At 45.5% G+C, this 23,219-nt stretch overlaps 1 protein-coding gene across 9 annotated transcripts in view; it reads left to right on the top strand.

The window, feature by feature from the left end:
• Window positions 1-23,219, top strand: part of LOC138761544 (zinc finger protein 229-like) — a 50,833-nt gene that overhangs the window by 14,514 nt on the left and 13,100 nt on the right. Inside the window, exons 1-3 of one of the 9 annotated variants that reach the window (XR_011356359.1) lie at window positions 2,996-3,432; window positions 5,298-5,487; window positions 13,521-13,538. Coding sequence is in view for 3 of the 9 variants with exons in the window: in XM_069933844.1 (XP_069789945.1) it covers window positions 5,476-6,621 (1,146 nt within the window). In the remaining 6 variants the exon portion in view is untranslated. The other 8 variants (XR_011356357.1, XR_011356356.1, XM_069933843.1 and 5 more) reach the window with 8 other exon arrangements.

The raw sequence follows: 23,219 nt of genomic DNA, 5'->3' as shown, positions 1-23,219 counted from the left end.
TGTCGTCAGAGGGCCTCCATGTCGGCCTCTGCCAGGCCCAAGATGGCGGCGCCACATGGGGGCCTGCAGCATGGCTGGCCTCCTCCCCCAGCCATGTTCATCACACCAGGCGAAGTGATGTCATCGTGGCCGGCAGAAGTGACGTCACTTCGTCAGCCAGAAGTGATGTCAAGGCGCAAGCCAGGAATTATGTCATTGTAGTCTTCGGCGAGTGGCATTGGCAAGAGCGGGGGCTGGTCCAAGGGCACAGGGCACATGCAGCAATCATCGCTGGTGGACCCGGATGCTGCACCATCAGGGTTGGGGAAGGCAGAAGTGGTAGCGGGGACAATGGCGTCACAAGGCATGCGCATGTGGAGGGGACTGCGGGGAAGTTGTAGAGGGGCATTGAGCTGCCGACTGGCTTTGAGAGGCACACTTTAGCAAAGTGGCCTTTCTTGCCACATCAGGAACAGTACCAATGCCTAGCCAGGCAGTTTTGCCACGATTGTCGGTCTGACCCACACCAGGGGCGCTGGGCACCCACTGCAGCAATGTTCTCTTCCCCAGCTTGGTCTAGGGCTGCAGTTGCTGTGTGAGGTGACCATGAGGGAGCCTGGAATTGAAGGCTTCAATGTGCAGGGCTGCAGCTTCCAGGATTCGAACCACTTCCACAGTCAGATATGGTCAGGCCAACTCTCGCAGTTTCCCCAGGTGAGACTCAGCCATCTCCCCAGGTTGCTGGGCTCGGGTATTGAGGAGGTACCTTGCAAAGACCGCATCATGGGGGGCTTGTACAAGGTCTTGAGAGTGCCCATTGCTTCTTTGTACATGGAGCAGCCTTTGATTGCCTGGAAAACGTGGGGACCCAGTTTGATCGGAGTAGAACGAGGTTCTTCCGATCTGAATCCAGGATGCTGTCTGCATGCACCTCAATGATTACTTCGACTGCATGCCTCCAGATCTCGAAGCATGTCTGGGCTTCCGGGTGGTGTGGGTTGACTTCAAAGCTCCCTCCACTCAGGAGTTTTTCCATAGCAGCCGTGGGAAAAAGTCTTTGTTGATTAAATTGTGGTGCGCTGTTAGTCAGAACCAGACACACACAAGGTAAAGACTGTACAACAGGTTTTAATCAACAAAGACTTCACACAGCCAGGCTGGCTGTTGCTGCAGTAACTCTGAGTGAGACTTCAGATGCTGGCACAGGCTTATATCCCGGAGGGTGATTGACACCCAACCAGGTGGGGCTTGATCCATTCAGATCAACTGATTGACAGCCAGCCAGGTGTTGTCCGCCCCCCCCCCCCCACCCCCCTTACACTCCTGCAGGTATAGAGATTGCCCCCTGCAGCAGGCTGGTGGTGTACCACCACACTGGGTGCAGTTAACAGGAATTCGTTGTCGATGGCTGGCTCCTCCCTCACCTACCCCAACATAAACCCTGGTTTTCCCGCCTTACCTCAGATTTACCTGAGACTATTGATATGCTATTAAAAGCGATTAATAAGCTATTAAAAACTAGTTTGTACTCTTCGCTTGAAATCAGTTGTGGTACACCGGGGTCAAATGCAGGACACCAAAGTGCTCGATAAACTCATCTCAGGCAGGAAAAGCTGAACAATATTACAGGCCTGAGCCCTTTGTCACTGTTATATATGTGAATAGTTTTGTAACCGCTTAAGAATACACTAGTGCCCTTTGTGGGGCATCTGTATATGAGTGTCCTGAGATGCTGAAAGGCATCAGTAAGTAAAGTCCCATGTGTTATTTGAATCTTGCATCTCTAAAGCCGCTTTCAGGTGGAATCACCTGGAGAATGCAGCTCCGGAGCTGGCTGCAGGTGTCTGCGAAGGGATGTTCAGGAGGCAGACCTGATGATGTTCTGCACCTGGAAGGTCTGAAGCGGGGAGAGGGACCGCAGAGCAAACGCCGGCTCCTGAGTCTGGGCAGGGGCAGCCATCTGACATCTCATCTCCCCGCTGCCTGACAGCTCCCTCCTCACTGCCTGACAGCCCCCCGGCTGGGGACTACGGGACTGGGGTGGCCGGGGGGGGGGGTGACTACAAGGCTGGGGTGGCTGGCATGGAACTTCGGGGCTGGGGTGGCCATGGGGGACTAGGGCTGGGGCCGCCAGTGGGGAACTACGGGGCTGGGGCCGCCGGCGGTGTACTACGGGTTTCAACTATCCATCATGTTGGGCGCTGATGTGCTTGAACTTGTGCTGAACTAATTTTCAAATGATCCAGCGCTGCTGCTGATGGAGAGGTCAGAGTCCGACTACTGAACCGTGACAGAAATCTGGGACTTGTTTTTTGTGCTGAAGTGAATACGTGGAGGTTAACATTTCCCTTCCACTGTCCCCTCCCAGCCTCGTAGTCCCACGCCGGGGGACTGTCAGGCAGTTGGGAGGGAAGGTGTCACCAGCTGAGAGGGTGGGTGTCAGCAGGTCACCAGCTGACTGTCAACAACCTGCCCGCTACTAGGCACCTGAAACCTGCTAGCAGCTTTGCCTGAGCTGTTTTCAGGTGCAACGGAGGATTCTCGGAGCAGGATATACCTACAGGAGAAGGGTTAGGTTGGTAAACCTCCTGGCCGCGTTCTCCACTTTCAGGTGGTCACCCCACAGCAGCATAGGAGCACAATAGGTTGCTTTACAGTTGGGTATTGTGGCCACCTGAAAGTAGCTTAAGTTACTTAAGAAGCCTCCCAAGCAACAGAGAGATGACACAAGGAGCAGAGGAGTGATGGGGCCAGGGAAGAGACCCCGGAGGGGCTGGACGGAAGGGAAAATACGTTCCGGAACGTGGCATTCCGCCACTCCCCGTGGACGCGGCGTGACGTTCTTCCGCGCGTCCGTGGATGCGCCGCAGGTTCCAGCGGCTGCGGCTCCTCTGATTGACACCCGCCCGTACACTGCGCCTGTCAATCAGCTGAGGGGCGGGGCTCACGGCAACGGGCGGCGCTGATTGGCCGTAAGGGGTGGCGTGGCCTGGCACCCCGTGAGACGGTGAAAGAGGGTCCAACGTCCTGGCACGCCGGCAGAGGGAGAAGGAAGGACAAGAGAGCACCACCATGAACGTGGGTCACGGCGGGGGGTGGGGGGCTGCCAGCCTGGTACCCAATATGCATCGTGCTGCCAGCCTGGTACCCAATATGCATCGTGCTGCCAGCCTGGTACCCAATATGCATCGTGCTGCCAACCGCCGCTGAACTACGTGACCATTCATCCCCGCTGCCCCGCCTTCCAACAATGCTCGCCTTCGGACCCGTCACTCTCCCGGACCCGCCTCGGATACCAGCCTCCCCGTCGGATTCGGCGAAGAGAGCTGTCAATCATGCTGGCATGCAGCTGCGCGGTGGGGCCCCTGAGGGGGAGGAGGGGATCTCGCTTCTTTCGCTAAGTGAAATCCGGAAATGCTGGAGGAAACAGCGGGTCCCACAGCGGTGACGGAGGTAAAGGATCAACGACGGGCGCGGCGGGGGCACAGCAGGGAGAGCCTGGGGTTTTGGGGAGGGGGGAACGGGAGAATGGATGGGTAGGGGGAGAGAGAGAAGGAAAAATGGATGGGGTGGGGAGAGAGGGAAGGGGAGAATGGATGGGGTGGGGAGAGAGGGAAGGGGAGAATGGATGGGGTGGGGAGAGAGGGAAGGGGAGAATGGATGGGGTGGGGAGAGAGGGAAGGGGAGAATGGATGGGGTGGGGAGAGAGGGAAGGGGAGAATGGATGGGGTGGGGAGAGAGGGAAGGGGAGAATGGATGGGGTGGGGAGAGAGGGAAGGGGAGAATGGATGGGGTGGGGGGAGAGAGGAAAGGGGAGAATGGATGGGGAGGGGGAGAGAGGGAAGGGGAGAATGGATGGGATGGGGAGAGAGGGAAGGGGAGAATGGATGGGGTGGGGAGAGAGGGAAGGGGAGAATGGATGGGGTGGGGAGAGAGGGAAGGGGAGAATGGATGGGGTGGGGAGAGAGGGAAGGGGAGAATGGATGGGGTGGGGAGAGAGGGAAGGGGAGAATAGATGGGGTGGGGAGAGGGAAGGGGAGAATGGATGGGGAGGGGAGAGAGGGAAGGGGAGAATGGATGGGAATGGAGAGAGGGAAGGGGAGAATGAATGTGGAGGGGGGAGAGGGAATGGGAGAATGGATGGGTGAGGGGGGTGGGCTGTGTGGACCTTTAACTGGGGGAAGGAAATAAGGCAGAGAGAGATGTAGCAGGAGGTACCAACATCCAGGTCCATGTCCTCTCCCTGTTCTTTACCTGCCACCCCCCCTAATTATCTGGCCTCTGACCTTCCTCAACTCCTGGATGCAGCTGAATTCCTGCCTCCAGCACCACCTTTTCAAAGGAAACCGAGCACCTTGACTCTGTTCGCACCAGTGACTGGGACCTCCCCAGTAGCCAACCATTTCAGTCCTCTGTTCCACTCCCACACTCACGTCTGTCCATGGCCTCATGTACTCTCCAACCAAGACCACCCGTCCATTGGAGGAACAACGCCTGATTTTCCATCTGGGCTCTCTCCAGCTGGATGGTGTTAACATCAACTTCTCTGGTTTAAGCTACATTTGTTACGTAAAACAACATATGAATGTACCATTCTTTTACAAAGGCAGGTTTCCAACTAAACCAAATTAACTCCAAAAAAGTGCCAAGCCGCCAGATGATTTTTCTGCCACTAGCCAATTCCAAATTTTGGCAGCAAAAGTGCCAATCTGGCCATCCTTTTTCTATTAACCCTCCCCGGGCACAGTTGACAATGAACATTGTTGACACATGGACGTGGAGTGGTAGCAGCTGGGTGACAGGTCTCTCAAGCGGCTCGGTGGGGCGGGTGGTTCTAGTTGTTTGGAACTTGGCAATCCTTTAGATATTACAATAGAAGGTTGACATGGGGATGCAGTTTATATGCGTGCTATTGAGACACGTTGATCAGAGCTGTTCTAGACTGTTGAAGACTCTGGGTAATAATGCAGTCATTGGCAATGAAAGATGCCATGAGCCTTTTCCAAAAAACTGAAATAATTCCTGCATCCTCCCTATAAAAGCAGACCCCCCCTATAACAATAAATGTTGATTCATAATCAGTTCCTTGCTCTCCAGTGTATGTTGCCTCTCCAACTTTCCATCAAAACATATCACTCTTGTTTCTCTGTGCTAAATTTCACCCACATGTATCGACCTGTCCATGGTGATCCTCCTCACAGTTCAGGACACATCCATGGTTTGTCATGTTACTGCTGTGGCTCCAGGGTGTGTTGTCCTGGAACACTGGCTGCAGAGAATGCCTGGCTTCCTCTCACTCCACCATCTTCTCTTCACAGGATGAAGAAAGTGGTGCATTTCCAGATGCTACATGATGGTGTGGACTGACACTCCGACTGGATTCCTCGGGGCCGTAGTATCAGCCAGATTTATCAGTGGATAAGGAGCACGGGGATTACCTCACAGACGTCCCACACCTGTTGAGTGTGTGAACTGGACTTCAGACGATTGGCCGACATGGAGGATCAGGTGACCAGTGATACGGCAAATAAAACACTCCAGAGTGAGGCGTGTGGTGGGGAGGAACTTCCTTTGGACTTGCTGGAAACACATCACTGCACTCACCCTGGGGAGAGATCGTTCCGCTGTTCCAAGTGTGGGGAGGGATTCACCAGCTCTGACACCCTGCTGCAACACCAGTGTGTCCCCACTATGGGGAGCCCATTCCCCTGCTCTGACTGTGGGAAGAGCTTTCAAACCTCCAAGGAGCTGGAGGAGCATGGGTGTGTTCCCTCTGGGGAGAGTCAGTTCACCTGCCGCGTGTGTGGGAAGGGGTTCACCCAGTCCTCCAGCCTCCTGCATCACCAGAACATTCACTCTGGGGAGAGAGCCTTTAAATGCTGTGTGTGTGGAAAGGGGTTTTCTCGATCCTCTCACCTGCTACAACACCAGAGAATTCACACAGGGGAGAGACCATTCACCTGCTCCCTGTGTGGGAAGGGCTTCTCTCACTCCTCTGCCCTGCTGAGGCATCAGAGAGTTCACACCGGGGAGAAACCATTCTCTTGCAGCAAGTGTGGGAAGGGATTCGCCGATTCCTCCTCTCTGGAGGGCCACCGAAGAATTCACACTGGGGAGAGACCGTTCACCTGCTCAGTGTGTGGGATTGGATTCATCCGATCCTCGTACCTTCTGAGGCACCAGAGAGTTCACACTGGGGAGAAACTATTTACCTGCTCCCTGTGCAGGAAGTGGTTCTCTCGGTCTTCCGGCCTGCGGGCCCACCAACGGGTTCACACTGGGGAGAGACCATTCACTTGCTCCCTGTGTGGGATCGGATTCACTCAGCCCTCCGGCCTGCGGGCACATCAGCAACTTCACACTGGGCAGAAACCGTTCGCCTGCTCCCAGTGTGGGAAGGGGTTCTCTCATCCTTCTGGCCTGCGGGCCCACCAGCGGGTTCACACTGGGGAGAAACCATTCACCTGCACCGTGTGCAGGAAAGGGTTCTCTCAGCCCTCCGGCTTGAAGGCACATAAGCGGGTTCACACTGGGGAGAAACCATTCACCTGCTCCCTGTGTGGGATCAGATTTGCTAGATCCTCTAACCTACTGAGGCATCAGAGAGTTCACACCGGGGAGAAACCATTCACCAGTAAGTGACCGTTCATTGCTCCACGTGCAGGAAAGGGTTCTTTCAGCAGGCAGACCAGTGGCCGGGGAAAATCTGTTCCCTGTGTGGGATAGGATTCACTCAGTCCTCTGACTTGCAAAGCCACCAGAGGTTCACATGAGAAGAGGCCATTGTCTTGCAGCACGTGTGGAAAGGGATGAGCACAATACTCCTCTGTTCAGGACCACCAGGGAGAGACCATTCACCTGAACATGGAAAGGAGTCACTCAGCCCTCCAGTCTGCAGAACACCAGCAGGTTGAGAGGGGAAGAGAGAGAGCGTTCAACACAGCCAGCATCATATCTCATAGGTTAAAGCATCAAACATGAAAGGGCATGTATTTAAGTTGCAGGTGGGAGGTGTTCGGGCAAATATTTTATCCAGAGAGTGGTGAGTACCAGGAACGGGCTACAAGGTAGAGTTGGCCCTTGATAGACCCATGGATATAGAGGGAGGTGGATCACATGCGGGCAGCCGTTTAGTTTAACTTGGGCATCTTGTTCAGTACAGACACGTGGGGTGAAGGGTCGATGTTTCAGAGGCCATAGATTGACGGATTGTTGTGTTGATGGGGATTTTCCTTGTAGCCTGAGCTCCTCCCTGTCTCTCACCCCACTACTATTTGGGCTTCTGTCCTCTCTCCCTGCAGGGCTCAGGGTTCCTGCTGTCTATTGCCTTCCGTGGATGCTGCCTGACCTGCTGAGTTGCTCCACCATTTTGTGCATGGTGGCTGCTGAGGTGACCGGTGGCTTTTGTGACATGATCATAAACCAGCCAGGAGTCGTCAGTGTCATTAACTGCTGGTCAAGGCTTCACTGTGCAAGTTCCCTTGGTATTTGCAGTTGATTAAGTTTGAAAGTGGAAGCTGCAACCTCTGGGTTTTCAGACGATGTGGGTGTGCAGATGCTGGGATCTAATGCAGGACACAAGTGCTGGAGAATCTCAAGGTTACACAGTGTCCATAGGAAGTAATAGGGCATCTGTAGCACCCTGCTCTGTGGGCCGACACAGTAAACAGCCATTGAGCACCACGATCGGGTAGTCACCACGCGAAATGAGACACCAGTCCCATAGGCCGCAGGAATAGTGGTCGCATCGACCAATCACCCCTAACTCTAACACCATCACACCCACCCCCACCTTCACCCCATTGCACCCACGCCCACCTTCACCCCATCGCACCCAACCCGGCCTTCACCCCGTCGCACCCAATCCCGCCATCACCCCATCGCACCCAGCCTCGCCTTCATCCCATCACACTCAACTCCACCTTCACCCCCGTCACTGGCAACCCCGCCTTCACCCCATCACGCCCAACCCCGCCTTCGCCCCCATCACACCCAAATCTACCCCAATCTTCCTTGAATTCAAAGGCTCTGCTGACCCACCTAGTTCTGACACCTGTAGATTACCTATGGTAACTTTTAATCACCACCTCTTGGAACTCAAAGTTGCGATTCATTGTCTGACGTGACATCACCAATAACCCTCACATCCTTTTTCCTGTGGGACATGCAAAATTTCTCCTTTTAGGTTGTGCAAAAAACTACTGAGGAAGGATATTGTAAGAAAAGTGAGTCATGTCTACAACTCTGAAGTGCAAACAAGCTGCAAAACAGAAATAAATATTCAATAACCAATTAATTGCAAAGTAAGAGTCCTGAAATGATTCTCTGATTGTGTTTGCTGTTTTAGTCTGATGGAGGTGTAACAACTGAACATGGTGGAGCAAGTCATCTTTCCTGATGACTGCCACGGGAACAGAGTGTGTCCTGGGCAGTGTGGGCCATTGGTGATTGCTGCACCTCTCTGAAGGCCGTGTTCCCTGCAGATTTTCTCAATGGTGGAGCGATGTTTGCCCGTGAGGCACTGATCCATGTCCACTACCTTTTGTGTGGCTTTCCACTCAGAGGTCTTGGTGCCCCCATCCTGGGCTGTGATGCAGCCGGTCAGTACACTTTCCACTGCACATCTGTCGAACTTTTCCAAAGTTTCTAATGACATACTGACCCTCTGGAAACTCCTGAGAAAGTAAAAGTGCTGACGTACTTTCTTCACTATGTCATTGGTGTGATGGGTCCAAGAAAGGTCTCCTGTGACAGTGATTCCCTGGGATTTAAATATACTCATCCTTTCCACAGTTGACCTCTGGTTTTCCTTTCCACAAGTTTAACTTGGGCATCTTGCACAATCTTCCACAATCAGCTCCATGGTTTTGTGATGCTGAGAGGCAGTTGTTCGTACACTATTCAGCCGAGCTATCAATCTTCCCCCTGTATGCTGACTTGTCACCCATTTTTATACAACCCACTACTGTGGTATCATTAGTGAATTTGCAAATGATGGTAGTGTCATACTGAGCCACGCAGTCATGGGCGTAAAGAGAGTCGAGCAAGGGTCCAGAGCTGATGAACATTGCGGAGGAGATGTTCTTGCCAGTCTACACTAACTGGGGGCTGGAGGTGAGGAAATCCAGGATCCAATCCCATAGTGGGGTATGGGGGCCCAGCTCTTGGTGTCTGTAAATGAGTTTTATGGAGATGATGGTGTTGACTGCTGAACTGTCATCAATAAAGAGCACCCTGATGGATGTGTCTTTGCTTTTGAGGTGTTCCAGTGGTTTGTGTACAGCCAGTGAGACGGCATCTGCCGTAGACGTGTTTCTACAAAAGGCAAATTAGAACGCATCCATGTTGCCGCTCAGACAGGAGCTGATATGTTTCAACAGCAGCCTTTCATACTAAGTACTTTATCACTGCGGCAATGAATGCCACTTCTAGGTAGTCATTGAGCCAGGTTACCACACTCTTCCTGGGCACCGGTACAATTAAGGCCTGTTTAAAATGGGTGGGTACCTGTAATATGTGGATTATGGAGGAACACGTGGCCTCCCTGCTGGTCTGGAATGTGTGTATTGCAGGTGGTCACATGTCCTCCCTGTCTGAAATCTATTCAGAGGTCACATCATCCAGGTTGGATTCCAGCCACCCATTAGTGCACACCTTGCCATTGACTTGTTTAAATTACCTAGGGTAATTATTGGCTTAGCACTGTTTATAATACCAAGGGACAGCATATTCTTTCTCTCTGCCTCGTGGTCCAAGTCCTGGACGTCGCTCCATGCCAGGTCGGTCCTGTGAACCTTGCTGTAAGTGTCATGGGTAAGGTGTGCACTATACTGAAGCTGATCTGTAGTACTGTGATAGATCAATACTTGCAGAGCTGCACCCCCTATCGGTACAGGGAACCAGGTGTGTGTGTGTGAAAATCCCTCTAGTGAGTGTACACGAGTGTGTGAGCATGTATAGGTGGCCACTGGTATCAGAGTCCAACCTAGGTCTGATGTCTATATTGTTGTTTAACTAATGTGGTAATTAAGTACTATTTAACGTTCTCCTTTGTTTGTCTCCCGTGTGTTACACCTCGAAAGCAAAGTTACATGTAATTGTAACACGTGTCCAGTCTTGTCTCACTGTGAACCTGATACCCTTCCAAACACAACTGGTGTTGTGAACAGGGTTCAGAGAGTTTCAGCTGGACACGTGGAGTCTTAACCATGTAGGTGATCAAACTTACAAGTGTGTGTGTGGGCGTCCTGTCAGGTGCACGTGAGTTTGTGTACCTGCTCACCAATGAGGGCAGCAGGAGGTGACCCACAGAGAGGGAAGGGACCCCAGGGTCGGATTATAAAATCCCTGGGTGGAGCGATAATCCTAAAGAATTCAGCCATTTGGTGGCGTGGCCGACAAGTGACACCATACCAGTCGACTGGGTCGACAGGTTGTACCCCCACGGAGAGAAGATAGGGCACCACATGGCCTCCCACCTGGAGTTACTGGGGATTCCTGGGACCTATGGCTACTATATCCTGACTAAGGTGCCAGAGGGGTCTAACATCCGATTTAAGTAATCAGGACGCCCAGAAAGATGAGCAAATAGAATCCTTAACACTTCAGCGCGGGTCCCTGCGGGGCGGCACCGGATGCTGCCAGGGTGCATATCAGCAGCATGGAGGCTCAGTCAATATAGAGGGGCTAGGAGGTTTGATCCTGTCTGCCAGGGAGGTCACTCTTCACCTCTCCATAGGGAAAATGTCTCCCCCACCTGTCCCAACCTCTCAGAATGAATGGTCACTGTGAATCAGTAAGGGGAAATGTGGTTCTGAGATCGCCCAGGCAACCATTGTCATCGGGGCAGCTGAATAGACTCCCCTTGATATTCCTCCCCTCCCCCCCCCCCCCCCCCAAAGGTCGACTGCACCTGCTAGTGTCGGGCGCTGGGGAGCAATATCGCAGAAACGATCACTGTCCCCCTGCACGAAGGGCTGATAAGACCCGCCGTGTCTCCCTACAACAGTCCAGTCTGGCCCATCCGAGAAGTAACTGCACATGGCAAATGATCATTGATTATCTGAAATTAAATAAATCCACTTTCTCCCGACCGTTCCTAATGTGCCCACATCGGTGGAGGATGTCGCGGGCAGGGACAACAAACCTTGATACGCCATGGTCGACCTGGCCAGTGCATTCTTCTCCATCTCTTTTAGCCCCGACTCCCAAAACCAGTTCGTCTTCACTTGGGGACGCAGGCAGTACACCTTTCGCCACCTACCCCAGGGGTACATCCACACTTCCACCCTCTACCACGGGTTAATAGCCTGTGATTTAAAATATATTGCCCTTCCCCCCCCCCGACATCGATGTAAGCCATTTGGTGGCGTGGTCACTGGTCTCCGCGATCATGGATGGGCTATCGACCAGGAGAAGGTACTGGGTCCGAGCCGGACGGTCCTCTTCCTGGGAGTCCAATGGCTGCACCCACTGTATGTCGTCTCCAGGAAAAGACCACCTTCCACTGGGGCACTGAACAGCAGCTAGATTTCGAAATAGCTAAACAAGCCATAAAGCAGGGTCTGCCACTCTCCTTCCGACAGACTGGTGTCCCCTTCAAACTCCAGATCTCAGCCACGTCTACAACAGCTGAGTGGAGCCCATGGCAGAAAATCAATGGCTGCAGAATTTCAGGCGGCTTCTGGACAAAGTCCCTTCCTGATCCCGGCTCCTGGCGTCCTGTGTGGCTCTCCTCACCACGGAGTATCAAACAGCCAACGGGACCGTCATCCCATCATGCAATGGATCGAGTCTTCTGATGTGGAATCAGCAGGCTCCGTGAGCAAGTCATGCCCCTCCCTGAGAGTCACGATCCCCTGTCTGAAGTCCCTGGCATCAGCCCCTCTCCCGTATCCTGGGGCCAATCCTTCGACTTCCTCACTGGTGAAGAACACTGGCTCCAGTCGTAGGAAGAATGGGAAGCAGCTATGGCGAGCAGCGGCAGGAGGGCTAAGGTCCAAGGCTGGGCAATAGAGGCTGTTGCACTTCCCCTATCCCCCACAAGCGTCAGGTTTAATAGAGCACATGAACGGTCCCCTCAAACAAAAGATTCGCCCACTCACCCCTGACAAAACCCTCAAGGGGCTCAGAATACTGCAAGAGGCGGTGGATCAGCTCAATTCGAACCCCACTGCACAGGGGAGGTCCCCAATTTTATCTATAATCAATAATAAATCATACATACAAAATACAATTCATATTTTATCCCATAAAACCCCACCCCTATCCCTCCCACCCCACCTCTAAACTACCCCAGAAAAGAAAAAGTGGAGAACAATTAAAACCATATATTCAATCATGTATCCTGGTTTGGGACTGCACTGCCAATGCATGGGAAAATAAATTTTAATAATTTGATCACATCCAATCTTGCTCCACGTCAAGCTGACGATGTCGGCCCGTGTTGGATAGGGTTCAAACGCGCAGCATGGAGACTAGAGAGGACATTTTGGTACCTGAAGATGATGAAGAACAAATTAAATACCCGGATGAAGAAGATCAAAGGTTGTTATTGAAGGCAGCTGAAGCAATGGAAGGTAGGCCCAGAACTACAAAAATGGCTTCTCCTTTTAAATCTGTTACTTCACCTACTTCTAATCCTTCAGCTGGACCTGATGTGGTTACAATGTTTGAGGAATTAGCAAAACAGAATGAAAATATTATGACTTATATAACCACTGATTTTCATAATGTTGATGAATAATTTGTGGACGTGAAAAGTAAAATATCAGATGTGCATGGAGAAATTGCAGCTATGAATGAAGATTTTAATAAATGTTTGATTGCGGTGGATGAAGTACAGGAAAGATGCAAGAATGTGGAAGATAGAATGGATCAAGTGGAAGAATCAGTATCTGGGTGGAATATGCAAAATAATTTGTTTAAGCAAAAAATTGATTCTTTGGAAAATCAAAGTCGAAGGAATAATGTAAAGATGGTTGGATTTCCAGAGGACTTTGAAGGTCAAGATCCTACAAAATTTTTTCGTAAATGGATTCCAGAAATATTAGGGGTGGAAGCGTTTCCTGATGGATTGGAATTGGACAGGGCTCATTGAGTGTTAAGAAGAAAACCTTTTCCAGGACAACCTCCAAGAGCAGTTATAATTAGGTGTTTAAGATATCAAGATCGAGAGATGATTTTGCGCCTTGCGGTGCACAAAGCTCGAATTGATCAGAATCCAATAATGGTTCAAGGTAGTAGAGTTTTCTTTGACGTGGATTTAAGTCAAGAGGTAATACAGCGGCGTAAGAAGTTTAATCAAGTTAAGACGGTGTTGTGGAAGAAGGGTTACAGGTCGACATTTAGATAGCCTGCTGTTTTGAAAGTGTTTTATGAGCCATCTCAATTTCAATATTTTGAGGAAGCTCAAGATGCTTTAACCTTAGCTAATTCTTTACCAGATAACTTGCAGATGTTGCAGCTGATTGATGTGGTGAAAGATATTATAAAGCAGCCTGGGCAATAAGTTTATGATTTTTTTCTCTATTTTCTTTTAGAAGTCTCGCCAGGAGGGGTAGATGACCCTGCTGAATTCAAAGTCATCTGCCACTAGTGGTATCGACCACACCTGGTCGACGATGGGGGTACTGCTTTGCAGTTTGGGGGGGGGGGAGGAGGGGAATTCTTGTGTTTGTATTTTTGGTTGTTGGGTTAGTAAGGGGGGAGTTTTTGTTGTTTTTTTTTCCTTTTTTGGGGGATTTATTTTAGTTTTAGAGGGGGAGCCGGTTTTAATTGTAAGAGTAAATTTTGTTAAGTGCCGCTCTAGGTGATAATGAATCATTTGAATTTTGTGACATTTAATGTTAAGGGGTTAAATCACCCGATAAAACGGAAACGTGTATTGAATTATATTAAAAAGTTGAAGGTGGATATAGCATTTTTGCAATAAACTCATTTAACTGAGAAGGAACATTTGAAATTGAAAAGAGATTGGGTAGGACATGTGATTGCTTCATCTTTTCTAAGGCTAGAGGAGTAGCTATTTTGGTAAATAAGAAAGTGGTGTTTGTTTTTGATTAACAAAAAAGTTAATGCTGGTAGGATTTTGGTGGTGAATTGCAAAATTTTTTTAGAAGCTTGGACCTTGATGCACCAAATGAGGATGATGAAGTATTTATTACAGACACTTTTTAAAATTTGAACCAATCGAATGGAAATATTTTGGTGGGAAGGGATTTTAATTGTTATTTAGATCCTTTGTTGGATACATCTCCAAAGACTTTAAAGAGAACTAAAATGGCAAAGAGAATTATTGAGGTAATGAAGGATTTAAATTTGGTACAAATATGGAGAAAATGCAATCCTACTGAAAAAGATTATTCTTTTTATTCTGCACGGCATAATTCATTTTCTAGAACTGATTTATTTTTAGTTTCAGCTCAGCTGCAAGGTAGATTTATACAAGCAGAGTATAAAAGTAGAACATTGTCTGAACTTTACACATCCAAAAGTAGACAAAATACTGAGCAAATTGATTTGTTTTTGGCTAATTTAAATTTGCCACCATTGACAGGGACGGATATTAATGACTTAGATAGTCCTTTTACGGAATTGGAATTAAAGGAATCACTGTAATTAATGCAGGAAGGAAAGTCCCTGGGTGAAGATGGGTTTACAGCAGAATTTTATAAAGAATTTAATGACTTGTTGTTTCCGGTTTATATGAAAGTTTTGAAACAGACATTTCCAGAATTGTTTTCGAGGGCGTTGATTACTGTTATTCCAAAGAAAGATAGAGATCCATTAAAAGTGTTTTCTTACCAACCAATATCATTATTAAATGTAGATTATAAAATTGTGCTGAAGGTATTAGTTAATAGATAGGCTAATTATTTGCCAAAACTAGTACATGTTGACCAAGCTGGGTTTATAAAAGGTCGATATTCAGTTGATAATGTCACTAAATTGATTTCTATAATTAATGCTGCTAGACAACAAGCTAATCAACCAATGATGTGGAAAAGGCTTTTGATAGCATTGAGTGGAAATTTTTACTTAAGGTTTTAGAAAAAATTTCAATTTGGACCGCTCTTTACTTCCTGGGTTAAAGCTTTATATACTAATCCTACAGCACAAATAATGATGAATGGTTTGATTCATTGGCTTTTACATTATCTCGATCAACTAGACAAGGTTGTCCTCTTTCACCAGCACTGTTTGCTTTAGTAATAGAACCTTTAGCTCAAGCTATTAGGCAAAATTTGGAAATTAAAGGTATCAAAGTAGGTGAACAAGAGTATAAGATTAATTTGTTCACTGATGTTTTAATATATTTAACATATCCTAAAGAATCTTTGAGGGTGCTGCAAAATGTATTAAATCAGTATGGCATATTGTCAGGTTATAAGGTTAACTGGGAGAAGAGTGAAATATTGCCAATATCAGGTGAGGATTATTTAGATTGGAGACAGATTACTAAATTTAAATGGTCCAATAAAATTAAATATTTAGGAGTATTTTGAATACTTTGAATAAATGAATAAATATAGTTTATATATTTTGAATTATATATCTTTGATGAATAAGATTAAAATTGATTTATAGAAATGGAAAGATTTGCCATTAACTTTAATTGAGAGAGTAAATTTTATAAAAATGAATATTTATCCTCATATACAATATCTTTTTCAATCTATTCCATGTGTAATCCCAAAGTAATTTTTAAAAGAATTAAATAAAGTAATTCGGTTATTTTTATGGAATGGTAAATTGTCTAGGGTTTCTTTACATAAATTAATGTGGCAATACGAATGGGGAGGACTTCAATTACCACATTTTCAAAACTATTTTGAAGTAGCACAGTTGAAATTCATTAATAGGTTGTTTGATCTTCATTAAATTTATTAAGTTGAATTGGATCAAATTTCTGAAAAAGAAATGAGTCAATGTATTTATAAATGGAATCCTTTATTGTTACAAAAATATAAATTACCAGTATTAAGACATATATTGGATATTTGGTATAAGCAGGATCAACTTAGAGGCTTAAGGGAAAATTTTGATTAAATCACCGTTGAATCAGAATAAATTTATTCCATTTTCTTTAAATAATCCTTATTTGAAAAATTGGAAACTGAAAAGAATTAGTACTATACAAGATTGTTTTGAGGTGGGTAAATTTTCTAAATTTAATAGATTACAAGAGAAATTTGGTATTTCTGCAAATTCTATTTTTGCTTATTATTAAGTTCAAGATTTTTTGTGAACACAATTTAGTAAGGATTTAACTTTGCCAAGTCAATCTAAGTTTGAGATTTTAATGGTTGACAAGGAAACAAAAGGATTTATATCAGATATGTATAGGTTGTTGCAAGAAAAGATGGATAAAGTTGGGCTAGATAGGACAAAAGAGAAATGGGAGAAAGATTTAGATATTGAATTGTCTTGGGAGGAATGGTTAAATATGTGTATTGATAGTGTTACAAAATTAATTAATGTGAGATATAGTATGGTTAATTATAATTTTATTCATCAATTATATTTGACTCCTGAGAAGTTGAAGAAATATGGATTTAGTCTAACAGATTTGTGTTTTAGATGTGGAGAAAAGACAGGTACTTTTATGCATTGTGTATGGACATGTAAGAAAGTTAAATCCTTTTGGGAAAAAGTTATTAAATTTTTGAGAGATTTATTTACAATCGATTTGCAAATGGATACAATGATGTGTTTATTGGGTTATATGAATGGCGTTACTTTGGGATTGGCTGATAAGCCACAATTGGCATTTTTGCGGTTAGGGTTAGCGGTTGCAATATGTATTGCGATAACTTGGAAAAATGATGTGGAATTGAATATACAAAGATGGCATAATGAACTGCAATCGTGTTTATATTTGAAAAAAATAACTTATAATTTGCAAAATAATGATTCTTTTTTTTGTTAAAATGTTGAGTTTATATTTGGATTGTATGGCTATTGATCTTATGTAAAAGTTATGTGAAGAGTTGGCACATCAATTAATTAATTTTAAATGTATAATTTTTTGTAAGGCACCGAGGGGTGGGGGAGAGAGTTAAAATAGTGTAGCTAGTAGTGGGAGGGAAAGGGCTGGGGGGATATTATCATTATTTTTCATATTTTGTATGTTTTTCTTTTCTTTTTTATATATCTGTATTTTTATCTTTGTATTTTCTTTCCTTGTAATATTTTACAAAATTCTTAAATAAAATTTTTTAAAAACCATACAAAACTCATCATTGATCTCAAGGTTTATATCTAACTCTCAACTGATACCGAATAGCATTTAATGTTCTAGATACTTGTTCCATTTTCAACTGCCATACTAAGACTTTATGAGCTTTCTCCCCTAACACATAATACCATTGCTTTGTCCACTATAAAAGCCTTTCAAATTTATGTTTGTAACGAATTATACTGTAGTTTTAAATTAACTAGTCGTATTTTTTTAACTTCTGTCAAAACATGTTGTAAATCTTTCTCAAAATCTCTATTTCCTTCTCCAACTTATCAACCTCAGCCATTTGACATTTCTTAACTTTAACCGTATAATTAATGACCGTATAATTCCCAGATAAACTTTCAAAACGTCCCACAAAACAAATGTAGAATCAACTGAACCTACATTTATTTTCAAAAAACTTTGAATTTGATCTCGTATAAATTTACAAAATTCTGGATCTTTCAATAAAAAAGAATAGAAACACCACTGATACACATTCTCCTCCCTCTCTGAAGCTCTATAAGTAATCAACAACAAAGAATGATCACACAAAATCCTAGGTTTTGATACAGCCTCAGAAATTCAACCTTGCAATTGTGCCAAAACTAAAAACAAATTTATTCTAGAGAAGAAATCATGATGAAATGAATAAAATGAAAAATATTTTTCCTCCATATAGCCACTAAATTCATCTCCTTCATTAATACCATCAACTGTTTAGCCATCTTAGTTCTAATTACTGTTTTTGGAGATTTATCCAATAATGGATCTAAACAACAATTAAAATCACCTCCTACCATAATTGTATCATAGGCCTGTTTCAAATTAAGAAAAGAATCCATCATAATTGCTCATCATCAGTATTTGGAGCATAGACATTCATTAAGGTCCAACGTTCAAAAAAGATTGTGCAATTAGCAATCAAAAGTCTGCCAGCAGCTTCAGAAACAGATTCCAATTTAAAAAGTAATTTCTTATTAATCAAAATAGTGATTCCCCTTGCTTTAGAATTAAAGAGGATGACACAACCTGCCCAACCCAATCTCTTTTCAGCTTTTGATGTTCTTTGTCAGTCATATGAGTTTCCTGCAAAAAAGGCCACATCAATCTTCAATTTTTTTTAAGATATGCCAATACTCTCTTTCTTTTAATCGGATTATTTAGCCCATTAGCATTAAAAGTAACAAAATAAATTAGCCATTTAGTAACTCTTTAATCGTCCCACCATAAATGGCAAAGTGCCTCCCCATGACATCAATGCACAAAAAAATTAAGATTCTCCCCCAAAAGAAACAGAAAGAAAAAAGAAACCCCATTAAAAAAACTCAATTAAAAAAAAAATACCCCATGGAATTACCTCCCTCAATTACAAAGTAGCCAATGACTTCGGAAGGATCCGCAGTTAGACCAACCCCGCCACCTGAACAGGACAATCAAAAATAATACAGAAAATTATCTCAATTGTTAAACTTTTCTTCCAAATCATGGTTCACTTGATCATCATCAATACCATTATCAATCAACTGCTGAGATTCCATCTCTCATTTACCATTCTTCCCCTTCAGAACAACAAGCTGCTGAGAAAATTTATTTGAATTTTGATCCTGCTTATTATCAGGTAAAGAATTAACAAAATCCAAAGCTTCAGCATCATCAGAAAAAAATTGAGACTGATACTCCCCATAAAAAAAAACTTTTAACACAGCAGGGTAATGAAAGGCAAATTTATAACCCTTCCTCCAAAGGTCAGCTTTAACTGAATTAAATTCTTTACGACATTGTCTCAAATCAGCATTAAAAAAAGACCCTGTTATTTTTAATAAGCAAAGCCCCTTGATTATTTCTCGCATTCTCCACTGCAAGTCTCAAAATCAGTTTTCTATCTTGATAACGCAAACAACGAATCAGAATAAACTGTGGTGCTTGGCATGAGAATGGCTTCTTTCGTATTGCCTGATGAGCTCTGTCCAACTTCAGACCATTCGGAAAATGCATTGGTCCCAAGACCTCAGAGATCCAGCTTTGAAAAAACTGGACTGGATCTGGACCTTCAAAGTCTTCTGGAAGACCAACTATCTTAACATTATTCCTCCGACTCTGATTTTCCAAAGCATCAATCTTCTTTTACAAATCAGTCCTTTTTATTTCCCAACCAGTGAATGAATCTTCCATCTGTCCCATCTTCTCTTTCCAAAATTCAACATTATCTTTACAGTTAATAAATTCTTGTCCTGGACTTTATCCACATCCTTCAAACATATGGCTACATCCATATTAATTGTTGCTATTTCCCCTTTCATTTCTGCAAATGGATCCTTCTTAGTAGAAAAAGCTTGAATCATTTGCAGAGCTAAATCAGCATTAGAAGGTGAATCTGGCTGGTGAGACCCAGACTTATACTTAGAAGTCTAGCTCACCATAGCCCTACCCTGAAATGTAGCAGCTTCCTCTTCAGTCAAAAACTGATCCTTTTCCTCTCTCACTACGAGAATATCCTCTTCTTCCTCCTCCGTTGGGAAAACAGCTGGCTCCGCCTGACTCCGGGTGCAGACCCCCCCCCCCTCCCCCCCAACCAGCTCAGGTTCACTGGGCCAGTGGAGATCAGATCCCCCCACAGCATGCGCAATCTTGGCTCAGGAGGTGATCGACACTGCACACTGGTGCCATCTTGCGCAACGGCATGCAAAGTCGGCACCGGTGTAGAAGACACCTTTCCGACGGACTGCCACTGAAGTCTAGGTTGAGACGAAATTGAGTCCCCAAGCTGCATTGTTGAGGTAGGCCAAATTTCCTCCGATGTTATAGCTGACTTAATAACCATTTTCTTAGCAACTTGAGTTTTAGTCTTCCTCATTATTGCAAGTTAAATACTTCAGCAATAGAATCTGCAGTTTAAAAAATAATTTTAACACTTTAAGGTGGCCTTTTAAAAGTTCTGCCAGGAGGGGGTGTTTTTCCACATCTTCTCCTATGCCATCACGCCACGCCTCCAGATCCCCACTCTTGAGACATTTGGCCTAGCGCACAGCGCACATTTGACGAGGTTGATATTCATGAACCTGAGGAGTCTGGTCGACACACAAATTAGCAGTCTGTTTAGCACCAGGACAGAAAACATTGCTCTCTCTCTCTCTCAATCTCTCTCTCTCTCTCTCTTTCTCTCTCTCTGCCTCGTGGTGATAGCCCTGGGTCCATCCCATGGTCGCTGCCGTGGACATCGCTTGGAATGCTCGCGGTTAAGGTGTCCACTCCACTGAAGCTGAACTGCAGTATCACTATAGTTTAAATTACTATAGATCAATACTTGCAGTAGAGCTGCACCTCCCGACGATCAGGGATCTAAGAGTATGCGTATACCAGGGCTGAGGGCTGCTCCCAACGATCAAGGTTCGAGAGTGTGCATATACCAGGGCCGAGGGCCACCTCCCGATTATCAGTGATCCGAAAAATGTGTGTATTACCCCTACTATAGTGTGTGAATGTTGGCACTGCCTGTATGAATTAGAAATTGTGTACGGTGTAGCATTTTACCACTCTCCTTTGTAAATTGTGTGTTATTCCCATAACATGTTCCCACATTCTTCTATTAATTGTGCATAGTATGCTCTATTCCCATTAACATTTTCCCATGCTCTTTAATAATTTGTGCGACTCTGTGTTTTATTCCCGTGAACATTTTCCCACACACTTCCATAAAGCTACGTGTGATTACAGACCCTTGTGTCCAGACTCGTCTCTCTGAACCCACCGAATGTCTGAATCTGATACTTTCTCAACACAATGCTAACCAACGAGTCCCAAAAGACCACAGCTCTCCTCTTCTACCCCCTTCCCTTCAGAGATGAGGGGCCATCCTCTGCACCCGAATCATGACCACCACGGTTGGTCCCTGCAGATTGTCCCCCACATGTTTATAGACTCACACAAATCCAAACACAATCTCTCTCAACAATGGAATATAACATACAGAGTCTGTTTCCCCCACCCCTCTCCCCCTCCCATACCCTAATACAACAAGGAAAAGATTACATAAATTAAATAAATACCAAGAACCAAATATTGGTAAAGCCACAAACCCTTAAGGGAACTTAAGAAAAACCCAAAGAACCTAAAATAAAAACAATAAGGACAAAATAAGCCCGTCACCAGCACTACAACTCACTTCATTAATCTCACTCATTTCATGACTGGCACGGATTGTTGCATTGCCTTTATAAAGAAGGGGTAGAATTATATCTGTGTACCAATGTGTTGCAGAGAGAGCTGCCACACCCAAACAATTGTGCCAGATTCCACCTTAACTTAGATAAGATTTTCTCCAGGGGAATCCAACTCTGTATCTCCATATTCCATCATGTAATATTTAGTTGGGAGACAGACTCCCATGTAGCCACTATACACTTCCTGGCCGCCACCAAGGTGACCTTCACAAACTGAATTTGGTATTAGACAGTTTCGAACTCATGTCCCTAATGTTATCCAAAAGGTACAATTCTGGATCTGTGGAAAATCCACCTTTGTAATTTTTTTTCAGAATGTCCCCCAGGTCCTCCCAGAAGGATCTCACCTTTCTACACAGCCAGGTTGAATGGTTAAAGGTTCCAATCTCCACATCGCACCTAAATCACATTTTCGAGATTTCTAATTTGTTTTTGTGGTGCGAGGTACAGTTGATGCAGGAAATTGTATTGCAAAACCTGTACCTGGCATTAATAACTGCTGTCATGCTGTCCCATCATACGTCTGACCAGCACCGCTCATGGATTGTTGTGCCTAAGTACCACCTTTTCCTCGACTTGTGTAAGCGTGGCTCTGGCCCCCAACTTTGGAATAAGAGATGCATCATAGAGATAAACTTACATGTATTCTCCCTTCGAATTAGAGTCTCCATGTCACTACACACGGCAGGGCCATAGATGGCCCCAAATTATCCCTTAAGAAAGATCTTAGCTGAAGATAACAGAAGAATGTTTTATTCCTCAGCTGTTGAAATGGCATGAGCTGCCCCCGTTCATAACAATCCTTGATACACCTGATCCCCTTCCAGCACTAGGTGTCGGGATCTTCCTATCCAGAGTCAGAGCATTAATTTGTTCTGGGAAAAGAGCATTTTAGAAAAGAGGGGAACAGCCACGTGGGGTGCTCTGCACTGTCTGCTTATTCTCCTTCCTTCTCCTAACTGTCACTCAGTCACTTGCCTCCTGATTTTTAGGGGTGACTGTCTCCCTGAAGCTCCTCTCTATCACTGCCTCTGCCTCCTGAATGATCCAGAGTTCATCCAGCTGCAGCTCCCTAATGTGGTCTCCCAGTAGCTGCAGATGGATGCACCTCTTGCAGGTGTAGTTATCAGGGACAATTGTGCTGTCCCAGATTTCCCACATCCTGCAATCAGAGCACTCCTCTGCCATAGTTGCTGTCTCCATTAACTCTTCTTAATTTAAATACAAAGATTTTATCTTTCTGGAATCAAGCTCATCATCAGCTCTGCATGCCAAATCCTCATGAGCCAAAGCCTGTAAGACCCACTCCTACCCTGACCCACTCACACCCTGGCTGCTCTCCACTCTTGGGTGTCATGGACGGTAAGTATTCTCCCTGGAGGCCAGTAACTAGAGGAGTGCCATGAGGATTTGTTCTTTTACCCCTGCTCTTTGTGATTTTTTTGTGAAGAGGCAGAAGGATGGGTCAGAAAGTTTGCGGATGATACAAAGGTTGGACAAGTTGTGGATAAAGCTGAAGATTATCATATGTTACAAAAGAATATAGGCAGGATGACGAGTTGGGTGGAAAAATGGAAGATGGAGTTCAATCCAGGTAAGTGTGAGGTGTTGCATTTTGGAAGGACAAACCAGAAAACTGAGTATAGGGTTAATGGTTGGTTACTTAAGAGTGTGGGTGAACAAGGGGACCTTGGGGTGCAAATCCATACAGCTGTCAAGGTCACCTGACAGGTTGATAGGATAGTTGAGAAGGTCTATGGGGTGTTGGACTTTCAGGTAATCCTGCCCCTGCT

The sequence above is a fragment of the Narcine bancroftii genome, chromosome 4 (genome assembly GCF_036971445.1).
Source record: "Narcine bancroftii isolate sNarBan1 chromosome 4, sNarBan1.hap1, whole genome shotgun sequence".
Classification (NCBI taxonomy): domain Eukaryota; kingdom Metazoa; phylum Chordata; class Chondrichthyes; order Torpediniformes; family Narcinidae; genus Narcine; species Narcine bancroftii.
This window is presented reverse-complemented; position numbering and strand designations above follow the sequence as displayed.